Source organism: Osmerus mordax, chromosome 10 (genome assembly GCF_038355195.1).
Source record: "Osmerus mordax isolate fOsmMor3 chromosome 10, fOsmMor3.pri, whole genome shotgun sequence".
Classification (NCBI taxonomy): domain Eukaryota; kingdom Metazoa; phylum Chordata; class Actinopteri; order Osmeriformes; family Osmeridae; genus Osmerus; species Osmerus mordax.
The window spans coordinates 1,589,438-1,604,196 of NC_090059.1; the positions used below are offsets into that span (position 1 = coordinate 1,589,438).

A 14,759-nucleotide genomic window follows, 5' to 3' on the forward strand; every position below is an offset into this window, starting at 1 on the left:
AATTGATGGAGACAACTCAGATTTGGACGTGTCTGACAACGATGATCCCATCCTGGATGGCAATTACCAACCATCACCACAGGAGGAAAGCAGCAGTGAGGACAGTAGTGATGATGAGGACCCCATGCCTGAGCCCGCTGACTACAGCAGAGGACGCAAACATCTCCATAGTGCAGATAATGGTTAGCCAAGACCCAGTAGATATTTGTTTATTTTATGCAGTTAGGACCTTAGGGCTATGTGAAGGATTGGAAGCAAAATGCTTATTTACAAAACTTGTTGACAGGTTCAGGGACAGAGACAGGTACAGGTTCATCCCGCACTCTCAGACGTCGCCGTCAAAGTCAAGAGATTGAGGCTGATAGCTCAAAAGATGACTTGGAAGAGCCAACACCAAGGCCAAGCCAAACAAAAAAAAGAAGAAAAATGGAGACTCTGAACAAGGTAATTGTTATTATTTTTGGCCTTCACACCTTGAGGGTAAATCTTCAAATTTCATATAAACTTCCACACAGATTCAAGTATTTTATGCACCAATACACCTCAATTGCTTACATGGGTAAAAATGTAACTTCCTACAATAAATACTATTTTTATTCTGATTAGGGTTGTGCAATCAATGCCATCACTGACAAATTCACACGTGCCAGATTCTTCAAACTGAGGGGAGCAATAAAAGTGGTTATTGATCATGATGTGCCAGAAGACCTGAGAATGTCGGACAAATTCTGGAAGGTGAGGCCTTTTCTGGATCGGATTCTGCGAGGCTGCTTGTCTCTGAATCGACCTGATTGCGCATCTATTGAGGAGCAGATGATTCCTTTCACAGGAGCCTGTCCCTGCAGACAATATCTGCCAAAGAAGCCAAACCCTGTTGGCATAAAGAACTTTGTTTGTGCTACAGCAGATGGCATTGTGCTTGACTTTGAGCTGTATCAAGGCACAGGTTCACTGATTGAGAAGGTCGAAGAACCAGAGGGCCTGAGTTTGGGAAGCTTAGTCATCGAGCGTCTGTGCCAAACTCTGCATCGTGGCACAAAGGTGTATTGTGACCGGTTCTTCACCAACATCAAAGGTGCGCAACGAATTATGGAGAAAGAGCTGTACATGACTGGTACAATAATGAAGAACCGACTCGCTGAATCGAAGCATAAGTTACCCAGTGACAAAGCCATGAAAAACGCAGGAAGAGGTACCTCATCAGAAGTTTCCGCTGAAGATGGAAAGTTGTGTGTAGTGAAGTGGTACGACAACAAACCAGTATTGCTGATGTCTGTTGTTCATGGTACACAGCCTGAAGACACCTGCCAGCGCTGGGACAAGAAAGTGAAACAATATGTCACTGTCTCGCGACCAAGCATTGTCCGTGAGTACAACATCAAGATGGGTGGAGTTGATTTGATGATGAATGATAAGTTACTATCACATGAGCACCCGTACTAAGAAGTGGACAATGCGGATGGTAATGCACTTCACGGATCTGGCTTTAGCCAACAGCTGGCTACTCTACCGAAAAGACCATGCAATATGTGCTGGACCAAAGACAAGACCGATCCAGTTCCTTCAGTTCCACATGGAAGTGGCTAAAATCCTCTTGGCCCAGCATCATGGTGCAGATGCAGACCTTTCGACACAGTCAGAGGAAGAAGAAGATTCAAACCAGGGAGTGAAACGTCACGTGACAGAGTTGCCCCATGTCTCGGTCCGCAGGAGGGCTAATGCTCACCTCCCAGAGATGATCGGCCTGAATAATGCAATGCACTGCAGACAACAAGGTTGCACTGGAAGAACCCGAGTTCCTTGTATGACCTGCAAAGTGTTCTTGTGCTTGCAAACCGAGCGCAACTGTTACTCAGCCTTTCACACATAAGTGATGGCAGTGATTCTCAAGGTGTGTACATGTTCCTTGGTTCCTCCATGTTCTCCGACTCCGTGAAGGTCAATCAATCAGGTGACCTCTGGGCCTCTGTAAGAAGGCCTGGTCCTTCAGTGCTCAGTTATCGCAGCCTTTAACATGTTCCCTTTTTTACATTACCAATGCAAAATGTCACATGAGCTACTCACCTACTATGTTTTTTTCTTTTTTTCACTATGATGTTCAAAACACATTGGTATCCTAATGCAAGAGTGACTATTTAAAATGCTTTGAATGTTTTATATTTTGTTACAGACATACAATGTCATCCTGCAACTGTTTTGCAGCATATCAAATGTACCAAACGCTATTTTTAACTGTCCAAAATGGACAAAAATGCAATGTTTCCATGTTGTTTTTACTCTGATAGTCACAACATGTTATGTGTGTTAAATATGTGTGTATGTGTTATTAATACATTAAAAAACAATCAGGAAAAAACTGCTGCGTTCAAGGCAGAAATAAAGAGTTTTTCATTCTATTACACTAAGGTGACTTTATTGACTTTTAAAGGTGTTTAATGACAATTCGGACCATGAATCCACATATGTGGACATCATTTTTCTCTAAAAGTACATCATATCAAAAGATGATACTTAGATTTTATTCTAATTAGGTTCCAATAAGCCCAAATAGCACAGAGAAATAAAAAATGCATGTAAAAAAACAGCTTGGGCCTTAAGAGGAACTCCGGGCGTGTCTTAAGGAACTCCGGGCGGACCTCATCCACCCCAGGGGCCCTGCCACCGCGGAGCTTTTTAACCACCTCCGCAACCTCAGCCCCAGAGATAGAAGGGCCCCCCCGACTCTGCCTCCACGTCGGAAAGCGTGTTGGTGGAATTAAGGAGGTCTTCGAAGTATTCCTTCCACCGATCCAGGACGTCCCTCGTCGAGGTCAGCAGTGCACCAACCCCACCATATACAGCGTTGACAGTGCACTGCTTCCCCCTCCTGAGTTGCCAGATGGTGGTCCAGAACCTTTTCAAAGCCGCTCGGAAGTCATTCTCCATGGCCTCGCCGAACTCCTCCCACGCCCGGGTTTTTGCCTCCGCGACCGCCAAAGCCGCCTTCCGCTTGGCCTGCCGGTACATTTACATTTATTCAACATTTACATTTGCTTTTATCCAAAGCGACTTCCAAGAGAGAGCTTTACAAAGTGCATAGGTCACTGATCATAACAACAAGATAGCCAAAAATCGCGAGTAGCCAAAACATGAAGCACACATTGTGAACAACCAAAGTAAGTGCCAAAGGGAAGAACCATAAGAGCATGTAGTTAAACAGGTTACAATTAAACAACATGAACCGCTATAAGTGCAAGTGTACCTGTGGAAAAAGCAAGCAACAATAATAAAAACAATATATCACAGCGAGTACAAAAATGTAAATCAGTTACCACTAACCACAAGAGCAACAAGTCTCTAAGCAAGAGTCATTGTGATCCTTGAGGAAACTAACATCGGGTCAAGCGAACCATTCCTAAGTACCGTTGTATTCCCGGAACAAGTGCGTCTTGAGCCTTTTCTTGAAGGTGGAGAGACAGTCAGTGTCTCTGATGGAGGTGGGGAGTTGATTCCACCACTGGGGGGCCAGACAGGAGAAGAGCTTGTGTTGTGTCTGAAGAAGACCACAGGTGACGGGTGGGGGTGTAAGGCTGCAGGAGAGACTTGATGTAGACGGGTGCAGTCCTGTTCACTGCTCGGAAGGTCAATACCAGGGTCTTGAATCTGATACGGGCCATGATAGGTAGCCAGTGGAGAGAGATGAGGAGCGGGGTAACATGGGAGCGTCTGGGTAGATTGTAGACCAGGCGGGCCGCTGCGTTCTGAATCCTCTGAAGAGGGCGGTTTGCACATGCTGGGAGACCAGCGAGCAGCGAGTTGCAATAGTCCAACTTGGAGAGGACAAGTGCTTGGACTAGCAGCTGGGTGGAGTGCTCAGACAGGTATCTCCTGATCTTCCGGATGTTGTAGAGGGTGAATCTACACGACCGGGAGACCGCAGCAATGTGGGCCGTGAGGGAGAGCTCGTCGTCCATGGTAACCCCAAGGTTCCTGGCAGAGGATGAAGGGGTCACCGTCGCAGATCCCAGGGTGATTGAGAGATCGTGGGAGATGGAGGGTTTAGCCGGGATGATGAGAAGTTCTATTTTGGCGAGGTTCAGCTGGAGGTGGCGCTCGGTCATCCAGGCAGAGATGTCCGGTACACATCAGCTGCCTCTGGAGTCCTACCAGCCAATAAAGTCCGATAGGCCTCCTTCTTCAGCTTGACGGCATCCCTCACCTCTGGCGTCCACCACCGGGTCCGAGGGTTGCCGCCGCGACATGCACCGACCGCCTTCCAGCCGCAGCTCCGGTCAGCCGCCAACTCTCATTCTGATAGATTAATTTAGTTCATTCACCTTTGCTCCTTTGTTTGTTGTACATTGGAATACCGACCAGGTACATTGCCGTATTACTCTTTGTTCAGTTTTATTTTTTGTGTGCCAACGGTGGTTCCATGTGTCATCCCAGAGTGTCAGTGTCATCCCCAGAGTGTCATCCCCAGAGTATCATCCCCAGAGTGTCAGTGTCATCCCCAGAGTAGCATCCCCAGTGTCATCCCCAGAGTGTCAAAGTGTTACCCCCAGAGTGTCATCCCCAGCGTGTCATTGTGTTGTACAGTTTGGAGACACACCCTGGCTGAAAGGGATCAAGGGAGATGCAATCGTGTTCGGGGCTGCTGAGTGGAGCTGATGGGAAGGATGGGAAATGTTTAGTCTTGGCATAATGACCATTTTCACTGAATTAACTCTACCTGCCAATGATATGGGTAGAGACTCCCAGCGCATGAGATCCTCTTTTGCCTTAGTAAGGGCCGGTTTCAGATTCTTATTAAACAATTCCGCATATTCTCTTGTCACTCACACCAAGGTATGTAAAAGAGTCAGTCGCCACATTGAACGGCAGTTGAGTGAGAGAGAGTTTGGAGGCACTTGCATTGACTGGGAAAAGAATACTTTTAGATACATTAATTTTATAGCCTGACACCATGCCAAAAGAATGTATGATGTTCAGAGCAACAGGTACCGAATTGAGAGGATTAGAGCAGTACAAGAGCAGATCGTCGGCATACAGAGACAGTTTGTGCGTATCCCCTCCTCGCTCAATGCCAATAAAGTCATCCCGCCCCCGGAGAGCCACCGCCAGTGGCTCAATTGCTACGTCAAACAAAAGGGGCGATAGAGGGCACCCTTGTCTTGTACCTCTCCGTAAGGGGAAATACTTAGAAATAATTCTGTTTGTACGAACTGCCGCTAGTGGTGCAGAGTATAAGACTTTTATCCAGGAGACAAAGCCAGAGCTGATACCAAATTTACGAAGTGCTGTAAATAGGTAATCAAACTCAACACGGTCAAATGCTTTCTGAGCATCAAGGGAAACAACAACCTCCGGGGTGGGCGCTGAATTTGAGTAAATAATATTATAAAGGCGGCGGAGGTTTCCAAAGGACTGCCTTCCCTTTATAAAACCTGTTTGATCAGGGTGGATGATTTTGTTTAAGACAGTCTCTAATCGTCGAGCTAGGACTTTAGCAAGAATTTTGTTGTCACAACAAACCAGACTTACCGGCCTGTATGATTCACGTAGTTTAGGATCTTTGCCTTTCTTTAAGAGGACTGATATAACTGCCTGCGACATGGTGGGGGGTAATGAACCTAACTGTAGCGCCTCTGCATAGACTTTGCACAGCAAAGGTGAAAGTTGTACAGAGAATTTTTTATAAAATTCTATTTGAAAGCCGTCCGGGCCAGGGGCCTTGCCACTGTTCATCAGTGTTATTGCCTGAATAATTTCAATCTCAGATATGTTACCATCGAGGGATGAGGCATCCTCAGAGCTAAGTGCCGGAAGCTGGAGAGACTGAAAAAAATCTGTGGAACCGGAGCTAGTAGGTGTGTCTGAAGAGTATAGGTTTTCGTAAAAATTCCTAAATTGGTTGTTAATAGCCATCTGATCAGAAGTGGAGTTCCCAGTAGATGTGGTGATTTCAGTTATTAGGCCGTCTACTGTGGACTGTCTCAGCTGCAGAGTAATTTACTGGCTCGTTCGCCTTGCTCATAGTGGATCATCCGTGACCTCAGATAGAGACCCTGAATGTGGGCAGATGCCAAAGAGTCATATTCTGTCTGCAGTGCAATGCGTTCCTTAAACAGGTCAGAAGATGACGCTTCTGCATGTCTTTGATCAATATCTTTAATAGAATGCACTAGGTCATCCATGCGTTTTGTCCTAACCCTGTTAGTACTAGCAGTGTAAGATATAATTAGGCCACGGAGGTATGCTTTTAAAGCCTCCCATACAGTCCCTATGCTCGTCCCAGGCTCCATGTTTGTTTCCAGAAAAACATCAATATTCACAGACACAAATTTTATAAAATCTTCATCCGATAAAAGGCCTGTGTTAAGCCGCCATGCTCGGTGCGGGGGGACACATTCAGGAAAGCAAAGTTGCATTACCACTGGGCTGTGGTCTGAAATGACTATGCTCTCATATTCAATAGAGTTAAGAATAGGAAGCAGTTTTTCATCTAGGAGGAAATAATCTATTCTAGAGTATGACTGGTGAGCAGGGGAAAAAAAAGAAAAGGTTTTTGCTGTTGGATTTTTAAATCGCCAAGGATCCACAACCCCATAACTATCAATGAAGGAATTAATAATTTTACCAGAATTCGATAATGGTTTTGAGTTGACAGTTGAGCGGTCGAGGGAGCTATGGATAACACAGTTCCAGTCCCCAGATAAGATTAACTGATGAGAGTTTAAGTCTGGTAGTACTGAAAAGAAATGCTTAAAAAAGTCAGCATTGTCCCAGTTGGGGGCATAAACACAAGCCAGCACAACTGGTGTATTGTACAAGCGACCCTGAACAATGACATATCTCCCATTCTTATCAGTTATAGTGTTAGACTGGACAAACTGTACCTGTCTGCGGATCAATATTGCAGCCCCTCTACATTTAGCCTGAAATTTAGAATGAAAAATTTGAGAAAAACCATCTCGCTGAAGTCTAGTATGATCTTTCTGGCGAAGGTGTGTCTCTTGCAAATATACAATGTCAGCCTTTAGTTTTTTAAAGTGAGCGAACACTTTACTGCGTTTGACTGGGTGGTTAAGGCCCCTGACATTCCAGCTCACAAGGGTTGTTGCAGCACTACTAAACTGGTATGGCTTTGTCATGGTGGATGACGGTACACAATATGCCTTACTGGGGCAAGGGAGCTGAAGTAGGAGGAGGAGGAGGGGGGGAACAAAACTTAAAACAAAAACACTAACATGACACACAATATACAAACTAAAGTCAGAAAACAGTGTAGATTTAGGATTCAGTATGATACTCTGAAACGTATGTCCAGGACCCAAACTGACATAACCCAAATCCTGCCGGTCTCTCCCCCATGGAGAGACTGCATCTAACTCCACGGAACACTCGTATCCCAAAGACAGCTTACCTAGCGAGGCTGAGCTGCACCAGAATCGTATTAAACTTTATCTTAATAGAACATGTATATTAGCTATATTATTCAGAATTGCAATGTTAATTATAACTAAATAACTTCACTACTATAAAATGATGAAGTAACAAGAGAACGTCAGATAAACAGTGCCCACTGCCAGGCGAAACGTCAGGAAACTTGACGTGAGGGATGATAATAAAAAAGATTGGAAAAAAAAACACAAAAAAAACCCATCACGTTTACTGCCAGTAGCTAGCTAGCCTTATTGGCTAAGCTAGATAGGCGGGAGCTAACGTCAGCACCAAGGCAGGCTAACAATATTCCTCTAATATCAATCGTTGGCGATATGAGGTTACACTACGTATATAAACACCGTACAATAACCTTAGCAGCTAACTAAGCTGCGCAGCACTAGCACCCGGGAGAGTCAGAGCAAAGCCCTTCGCCTTGATCGGATCTTTGAAGCTGTGTCGCTGGCCGTTAGACTTGGTGGTGATTAGCAACACTGCTGGGTACCTCAGCCTGTACTCCACACCGTCACAGTCCCTGAGGATCTTTTTGACATCTCTGAAAGTAGCCCGTTGCTTTACCACAGCCTGTGTGTAATCCGGGTGTATACCGATTTTATCACCGTCTGGTGTTGTCAGTCCTTTAGCCTTGGCTGATTTACGTAGGATCGCCTCCTTTTCCTGAAAGTAATGGCACTTAATCACAAAGGCACGGGGCGGTTCCTCATCTCCTGGTCGTTCGCGTAGGGTCCGGTGTGACCTGTCCAGTGTTGGCGGGCTGTCCAGCCCCAACGTGACCTTCAGCAACCCTGCAATAAAAGCTACAGGTGTTTTCTTCGCCTTCCGTCCCTCTTTCACTCCAGTGATACGGAGATTGCACCTCCTTGATCTGGCCTCAAGATCCTCATTTTTATCTGACACTGCTTTAACGGCCCTTGTCAGCTGCTTAACTTGCTCCCCCAATTCAGCGATTATGTCTGAGTGGCCATTGCACGCTGACTGCAGGCTCTCCACCGTGCCCTCGAGCGTCCCAGTCCTGCTGCTAACATGCTCAATGCTACTTCTCAGCTCCTCTCTCAGCTGGGAGATTTGCTGTTTCAGTTCCAAGGACTGCGTCTTGGCATTGTCGTCCATTCTTTTCATCAGGTCGTCCCTTAGGCATCGGATCGCATCTAGAATGGTATCAGATGATTCGCCACTGGTCTCCTGGTATTGAGCCTTGTTAGCACTAGCGCTGGACTTAGCCTTAGCAGTGGCATTAGCAGTGGCGCGTGTTTGTTGAGTTGCCATGTTCAGATGGAAAACCTAAGATATCGGGCGCAAAAATGTGGTTGAAGTGCTTCCAAAATTCTAAAATTATTTGAAGTGAGACTATCAAAAATTAACAATTCAAAATATAGCCAATATATACAAAATGAACAATCCTGATGAGGAGCTCAAAGGAATGTGACCTCACTCTGCACCGCTCATACCGGAAGCCCCCAGAGTGTCATCCCAGAGTGTCATCCCAGAGTGTCATCCCAGATTGTCATTCCCAGAGTGTGTGTGTTCGAGCGTATGCGTGCAATCTTGCTCCCTTGTTTGTTGTAAATTGCTATACATCGCCGTATTACGCTTTGTTCAGTTTTATTTTTGGTGTGCCAACGGTGGTTCCATGTGTCATCCCAGAGTGTCAGTGTCATCCCCAGAGTATCATCCCCAGAGTGTCATCCCGAGAGTGTCATCCCATAGTGTCAGTGTCATCCCCAGAGTGTCATCCCAGAGTGTCATCCCCAGAGTGTGTAATGGTGGAAATTCAAGTGGCACTGTGTAGATCTGAGTAGTCAAGAGATGTGGTTTTAATACAATTTATTTAGATTATACAATTACGTAATATTAAACAAAGCTTTGCTGATCAGTCATTACAAAGGAGGTGCTATAGCCACAGGTCGTTCGCAAGAGTGAAGAAGAACAACCCTAAAACCCTGCCTTATATAAACTTTAGATCAAATGGTTCTTCTGATGGTCAATCTATCAATGTAGCAAACTCTGTGATGGGTCAGCACTGCTCAGTGACAGTTTGACTCCATACCAAGTGTCCCACAGTTCTTTGATGCCCCAGCTCCCTCTCTTAAGAAGGAGATGGTTAATGATACACAAACAGGACACAGGACACAATCTCCTTGGCCAAAAGGTTAGGTCAGCTCGCTCAACTGAGATAACAATCTCCCCCAACCCCCAGACCTAACTAAGACCCTCTGGCTCTTAGTTAGGTATCATAAAACAACACCATAAATACCTTAAGACAATCTAAGTGTCCATTCTACAGAGTAAACCACACCACAGAGCCTCAGTTTCTAACATTCGTCTGTCTATAACAAAGGAACGTACTTTTTACCGCTTAAAGAAACATAGATATTGTAACTATGTCAAAAACTGCCATAACAAGTGTCAGTGTCATCCCCAGAGTATCATCCCCAGAGTGTCAAAGTATCATCCCCAGAGTGTCATCCCCAGTGTCAGTGTCATCCCCAGAGTAGCATCCCCAGAGTGACAGTGTCATCCCCAGAGTAGCATCCCCAGTGTCATACCCAGAGTGTCAAAGTGTCACCCCCAGAGTGTCATCCTCATTGTGTGTGTGTGTGCGAGCGTATGTGTGCATTATTGCTCCTTTGTTTGTTGTAAATTGGAATACCGACCAGGGCTGCGTTTCCCGATAATGATGGATCGTACCTGTTACGAGGGTTCTCTACGATCAAAATAACGATCCATCGTTATTTCTTACGTGCGTTTCTCGAACATGCTCTTAAGGAGAACCATCGTACGTGTCTCTTAAGTTCCACTTAACAAGACGCTGTCCATTGTACTGAAATGTGATTCTTCTGACGCAACTTTAAGACTTTAAAATTAAAACGTTAACCAAAGTAATTGACGAATTACGGGACACAAAACATATTTTCTTGTCGCTACAGAAAACTTTACATTTAGTATAGGCTACTTATTTTAGTACTTTTCAATGTACATTGTATGATGCTACATGAAGGCAAAGACAATAAGGTGAACATGCAAACTATGCTGCATCTGAGTTTTACACCGGTGTCAGGACCAGCGACACAGGATGCTAAATACCAAGAGAAGGTCTTGGAAATTAAGTGGGCTTGTCTCCAAATTGAGGTGAGGAAGCTCTTGTTTGTTAGATGAAGTTCACAAGGCCCTCCATTTCTGTGCCTATTCTTCTGCCCAATCAACAAGGTAGTGTCAAATTTAGGTTACCTTATAGCCTAAGCTACAATGTTTATTTAAATTAAGTAAAGGCTGAATTGTGTATTGTATCATATATTCAGTGTTGCCTGTCCAATCCTTACATTTTCACATCCTTACAGTTTACCTTATAGATCCATGTGAGGAGCAGGAGCAGGTAGAACAAACTCCCATAAAACAACTATTTCTCAAATTACTTGTGCCTTGGTTTTGAACTCTTCTTGGTACTCCACTTTCCATAGGCAAATATATATAGTTATGAGTCCTATATTTACTACTTGATTGAACTACAAGGTTAAAAAACATGCATATAAATGGTATCACACATGGCATGTCCCAGCTAGCAGCCTAAATAATTCAATGTACAAATACAAGCATCTCAATTCAACATATTGACCAACAGCTTTCCAAGACCATGTTTGCAATCTCATGATTCTCACATATTGGCCACAAATGACATTGTGACAAATGACAAACACATAAGTAATGAATACCCCGTGTCTTCAACATGGAATCATTGTTTCTGACATGAATAATCAACTCTACTTTAATTGATGGTTGATCAATTATACTCATTATGAGTATAAGATATGTCAGATGACATCATGATCTCATGATGCTCCTGAACCTCATACAAGCAGACCTGCAGAGGCTAACAAGGAGGTCCTTTGCACTGACCCCTACAACCCTACTGGCAGTGTTAAAGTTCTAGGCCACTGGAGGTTTTCTGGAGGTTCTTGGAGATGAACATGGGCTCTCCAAGGCCTCAGTGTCAAGAGCTGTGCAGGCTGTAACAACTGCATTACTTTGCCACATCCCAGACCACATCCAATTCCCCACAACCAGAGGGGACAAATCAGCGGTGCAGGACTTAGGCTATCTTCAATGGCTTTTATGATTTTTTAGGGAGTTTTCACTCCCTCCCAGCCCCTTCACCTGTGTGACTTCAGAATCTGAATCAGAATTCGGTTTATTCGCCATGTATGTTATACAAACACGGAATTTACTGTGGCAGGGAGGTGCAAACACTAAACATATACAAATCTTAAATGAAGGTACAGAAGTTTAACTATTCCTAAGAACTAAACAATCTAAGAATAAAACAATTTAAATATAAAATAAAATATATATAAGAATAAGAACTAGAGAGGGTACAATTTCTGGGGAAATTGTAGGGTGTGCTTGCTTGCGTCGGTTGCACAGGGGTCCGTTTTTGAATGACATTTTTACAACTGATATTTCTGTATATTTTATATAAAAATACATACTTATTATTAATAAAGATGACATAGATTTAAAAGCATCTTTTTTTTTGCTGCTCATTTACAACTCAAAATACGAGTGAAGTGTAGAATGAAATAGATGTCTTCTCATGTCCCAGAAGGCAGCCTCATAGCTGAAGAGGCAGCCTCATAGCTGAATCAAAACGAATACATTTGGCAGACCGGTGTAAAAATGGACCTAATCTCTATGACTTTAACGTCCTTTTAAGTTTTTCCCTTCTCATGATATTTTCAGGCATTTAGCCTACTCATGTTGCATTCATTCATGAATAAACAACCCCTTTGAAGATTATTCTACGACGTTACCCGGCAGTAGAAGATTTACATTACATTTACATTTAGTCATTTAGCAGACGCTCTTATCCAGAGCGACTTACAGCAAGTACAGGGACATTCCCCTGAGGCAAGTAGGGTGAAGTGTCTTGCCCAAGGACACAGCATCAGTTGGCATGACCGGGAATCAAACTGGCAACCTTCGGATTACTAGCCCGATTCCCTCACCGCTCAGCCACCTGACTCACCAAGATGGAATCGCGATTCAAACAGTACCATCTGCTAACTGAAAATATGCCCCCCAAAACGTAAATAAGCTTGACATTTATTTAGTGGAAAATCGCTCATTCATAAAAAGCTCACTGGTAGCGATCATTGTCAGTAACAACGCAAAATGGGATATAGCCCTGTGTGGAGAAGCTGCCCCGGTAAATTCTACTACTACAGTACAGTACTAGACTACTGCTGTGTTCGTCTTGGTAGCGATTGCGTTGGTTGAATTGGATTTAACGTTCCGTTGTACGGTTTAGGCTGAAATTAATTATTTTCATGAACAGATTGACAAAGTTTAGGCTGTGGCAATGAAGTTCAGGTTAGTAGTCAGATTGTTTCAACTATTGAAAGACTTTTGAGTAAGGGGAGTGCCGAACATGTTCTGTCGCCGTTTGACTTGAACAGCTGAGGAGTTTTTGTTAGCTACTCACACTAGTGTCTCGGGTAGGCTACAGCGTTGCAGTGAGCTACACTGGTTTGAAACCACAGGTAATGGTAATTTCACCAACAAATCGTTTACTAATGTCAGAATAAATCATACAACGAAAATGTATATGTGAGGAATGTTTATTTTAACGATTGAAAACAGATACATCATAGACCACTGTAGTATGTGTTGCCCGGGCAACACAGGCTAATGTCATGATGCTAATACTTCAGTGAAATAGTAGACTACTGTTTCCGAAAGTAGATGTACTTCCTTAATAATATCAGCTTATATTGTACATTACACATCACAATTGTGTGTCATATCACAAAGTAAAATGAGTAAATAGTTATCACCCTGGCCTCTTTTCTTGTGGCGTTTCTGCAGCTGCCTTGCAGTAAAGCTATAGTTAGCCTAGCTATCCCCCAAGTTAACAGATGCGAAACGAATGTTCTGCCAAAGGTAGTCACGCGTGTTTTCGTGACGTTAGTGACGCAGTGATGTTAGTAACGTCAGTGACTGTGGCTAGCAAATTAGCCACCGTTAGCTTCACTTTTCGCCACAAAAACTTAACTTAAGCCCAAACCATGCAACGGAACGTAAATTCCAATAGAAGCAACTCAATCGCTACCAAGACGAAACTTTTGACACCTACGTTGTCTATGTAGGCCAAATATTGACTGAGTTTTAGGGGGGCAAAAAGAATAATAATAATAAGAAAATATATATGTGAGAGAACAAAGGTTGTGCCCTTGCCGAAGGCAAAGCACACCCAATAATATATATGTGAGAGAACAAAGGTTGTGCCCTTGCCGAAGGCAAAGCACACCCAATGAGCAGCATGAGTGGTCAACATAGTGCAATAGTGCAATCAGATACTGGGTTAAATAATGAATGAATGTCAATGGGAGTCCTGGGCCTTGTTGAAGAGGCCATTAGCAGATGGAAAGAAACTGTTCTTATGGCGTGAGGTTTTGGTCCTGATGGACCGCAGCCTTCTGCCGGAGGGGAGTAGCTGGAACAGGGAGTGGCCAGGGTGGGAGGGGTCGGCCACAATCTTCCTCGCTCACCTCAGGGTCCTCGAGGTGTGCAGGTCCTCGAGGGCAGGCAGATTGCAGCCGATCACCTTCTCAGCAGTGCGGATGATACGCTGCAGTCTGCTCTTGTCCTTGGCAGTGGCAGCAGCGTACCAGATGGTGATGAGGTTGGACTCAATGATGGCTGTGTAGAAGTGCACCATCATTGTCTTTGGAAGGTTGAATTTCTTCAGCTGACGTAGGAAGTACATCCTCTGTTTCTTGGTGAGGGAGCTGATGTTCAGTTCCCACTTGAGGTCCTGGGAGAGGATGGTGCCCAGGAAGCGGAAGGACTCCACAGTGTTGACTGGGGAGTCGCACAGGGTGATGGGGGTGAGTGTGGCTGTATTCTTCTTGAAGTCCACAACCATCTCCACTGTCTTAAGAGCATTGAGCTCTAAGTTGTTCTGGCGGCACCAAGTCACCAGGTTGTCAGCTTCCCACCTATAATCAGACTCGTCCCCGTCAGAGATGAGCCCAATGAGGGTGGTGTCGTCCGCAAACTTCACAAGTTTGACAGACGGATGACTGGAGGTGCAACTGTTGGTGTACAGGGAGAAGAGCAGAGGGGAAAGTACGCAGCCCTGAGGAGATCCGGTGCTGATGGACCGGGAGTCAGAGACTTGTGTTCCCAGCTTAACGCACTGCTTCCTGTTAGACAGGAAGTCTGTGATCCACCTGCAGGTGGAGTCGGGCACGTTCAGCTGGGAGAGCTTGTCCTGAAGCAGGGCGGGGATGATGGTGTTGAAGGCAGAGCTGAAATCCACA

The 14,759-nt window shown here is 44.6% G+C and overlaps 1 protein-coding gene across 1 annotated transcript; it reads left to right on the forward strand.

Annotated features, from left to right (window-relative positions):
• Window positions 1-426: 426 nt before the first annotated feature.
• On the forward strand, window positions 427-1,870 carry LOC136950650 (piggyBac transposable element-derived protein 3-like). Its single transcript, XM_067245091.1, is given in 3 exon segments — window positions 427-444; window positions 607-1,406; window positions 1,408-1,870. Coding segments are annotated over 3 exon segments (1,281 nt in total).
• Window positions 1,871-14,759: the final 12,889 nt, after the last annotated feature.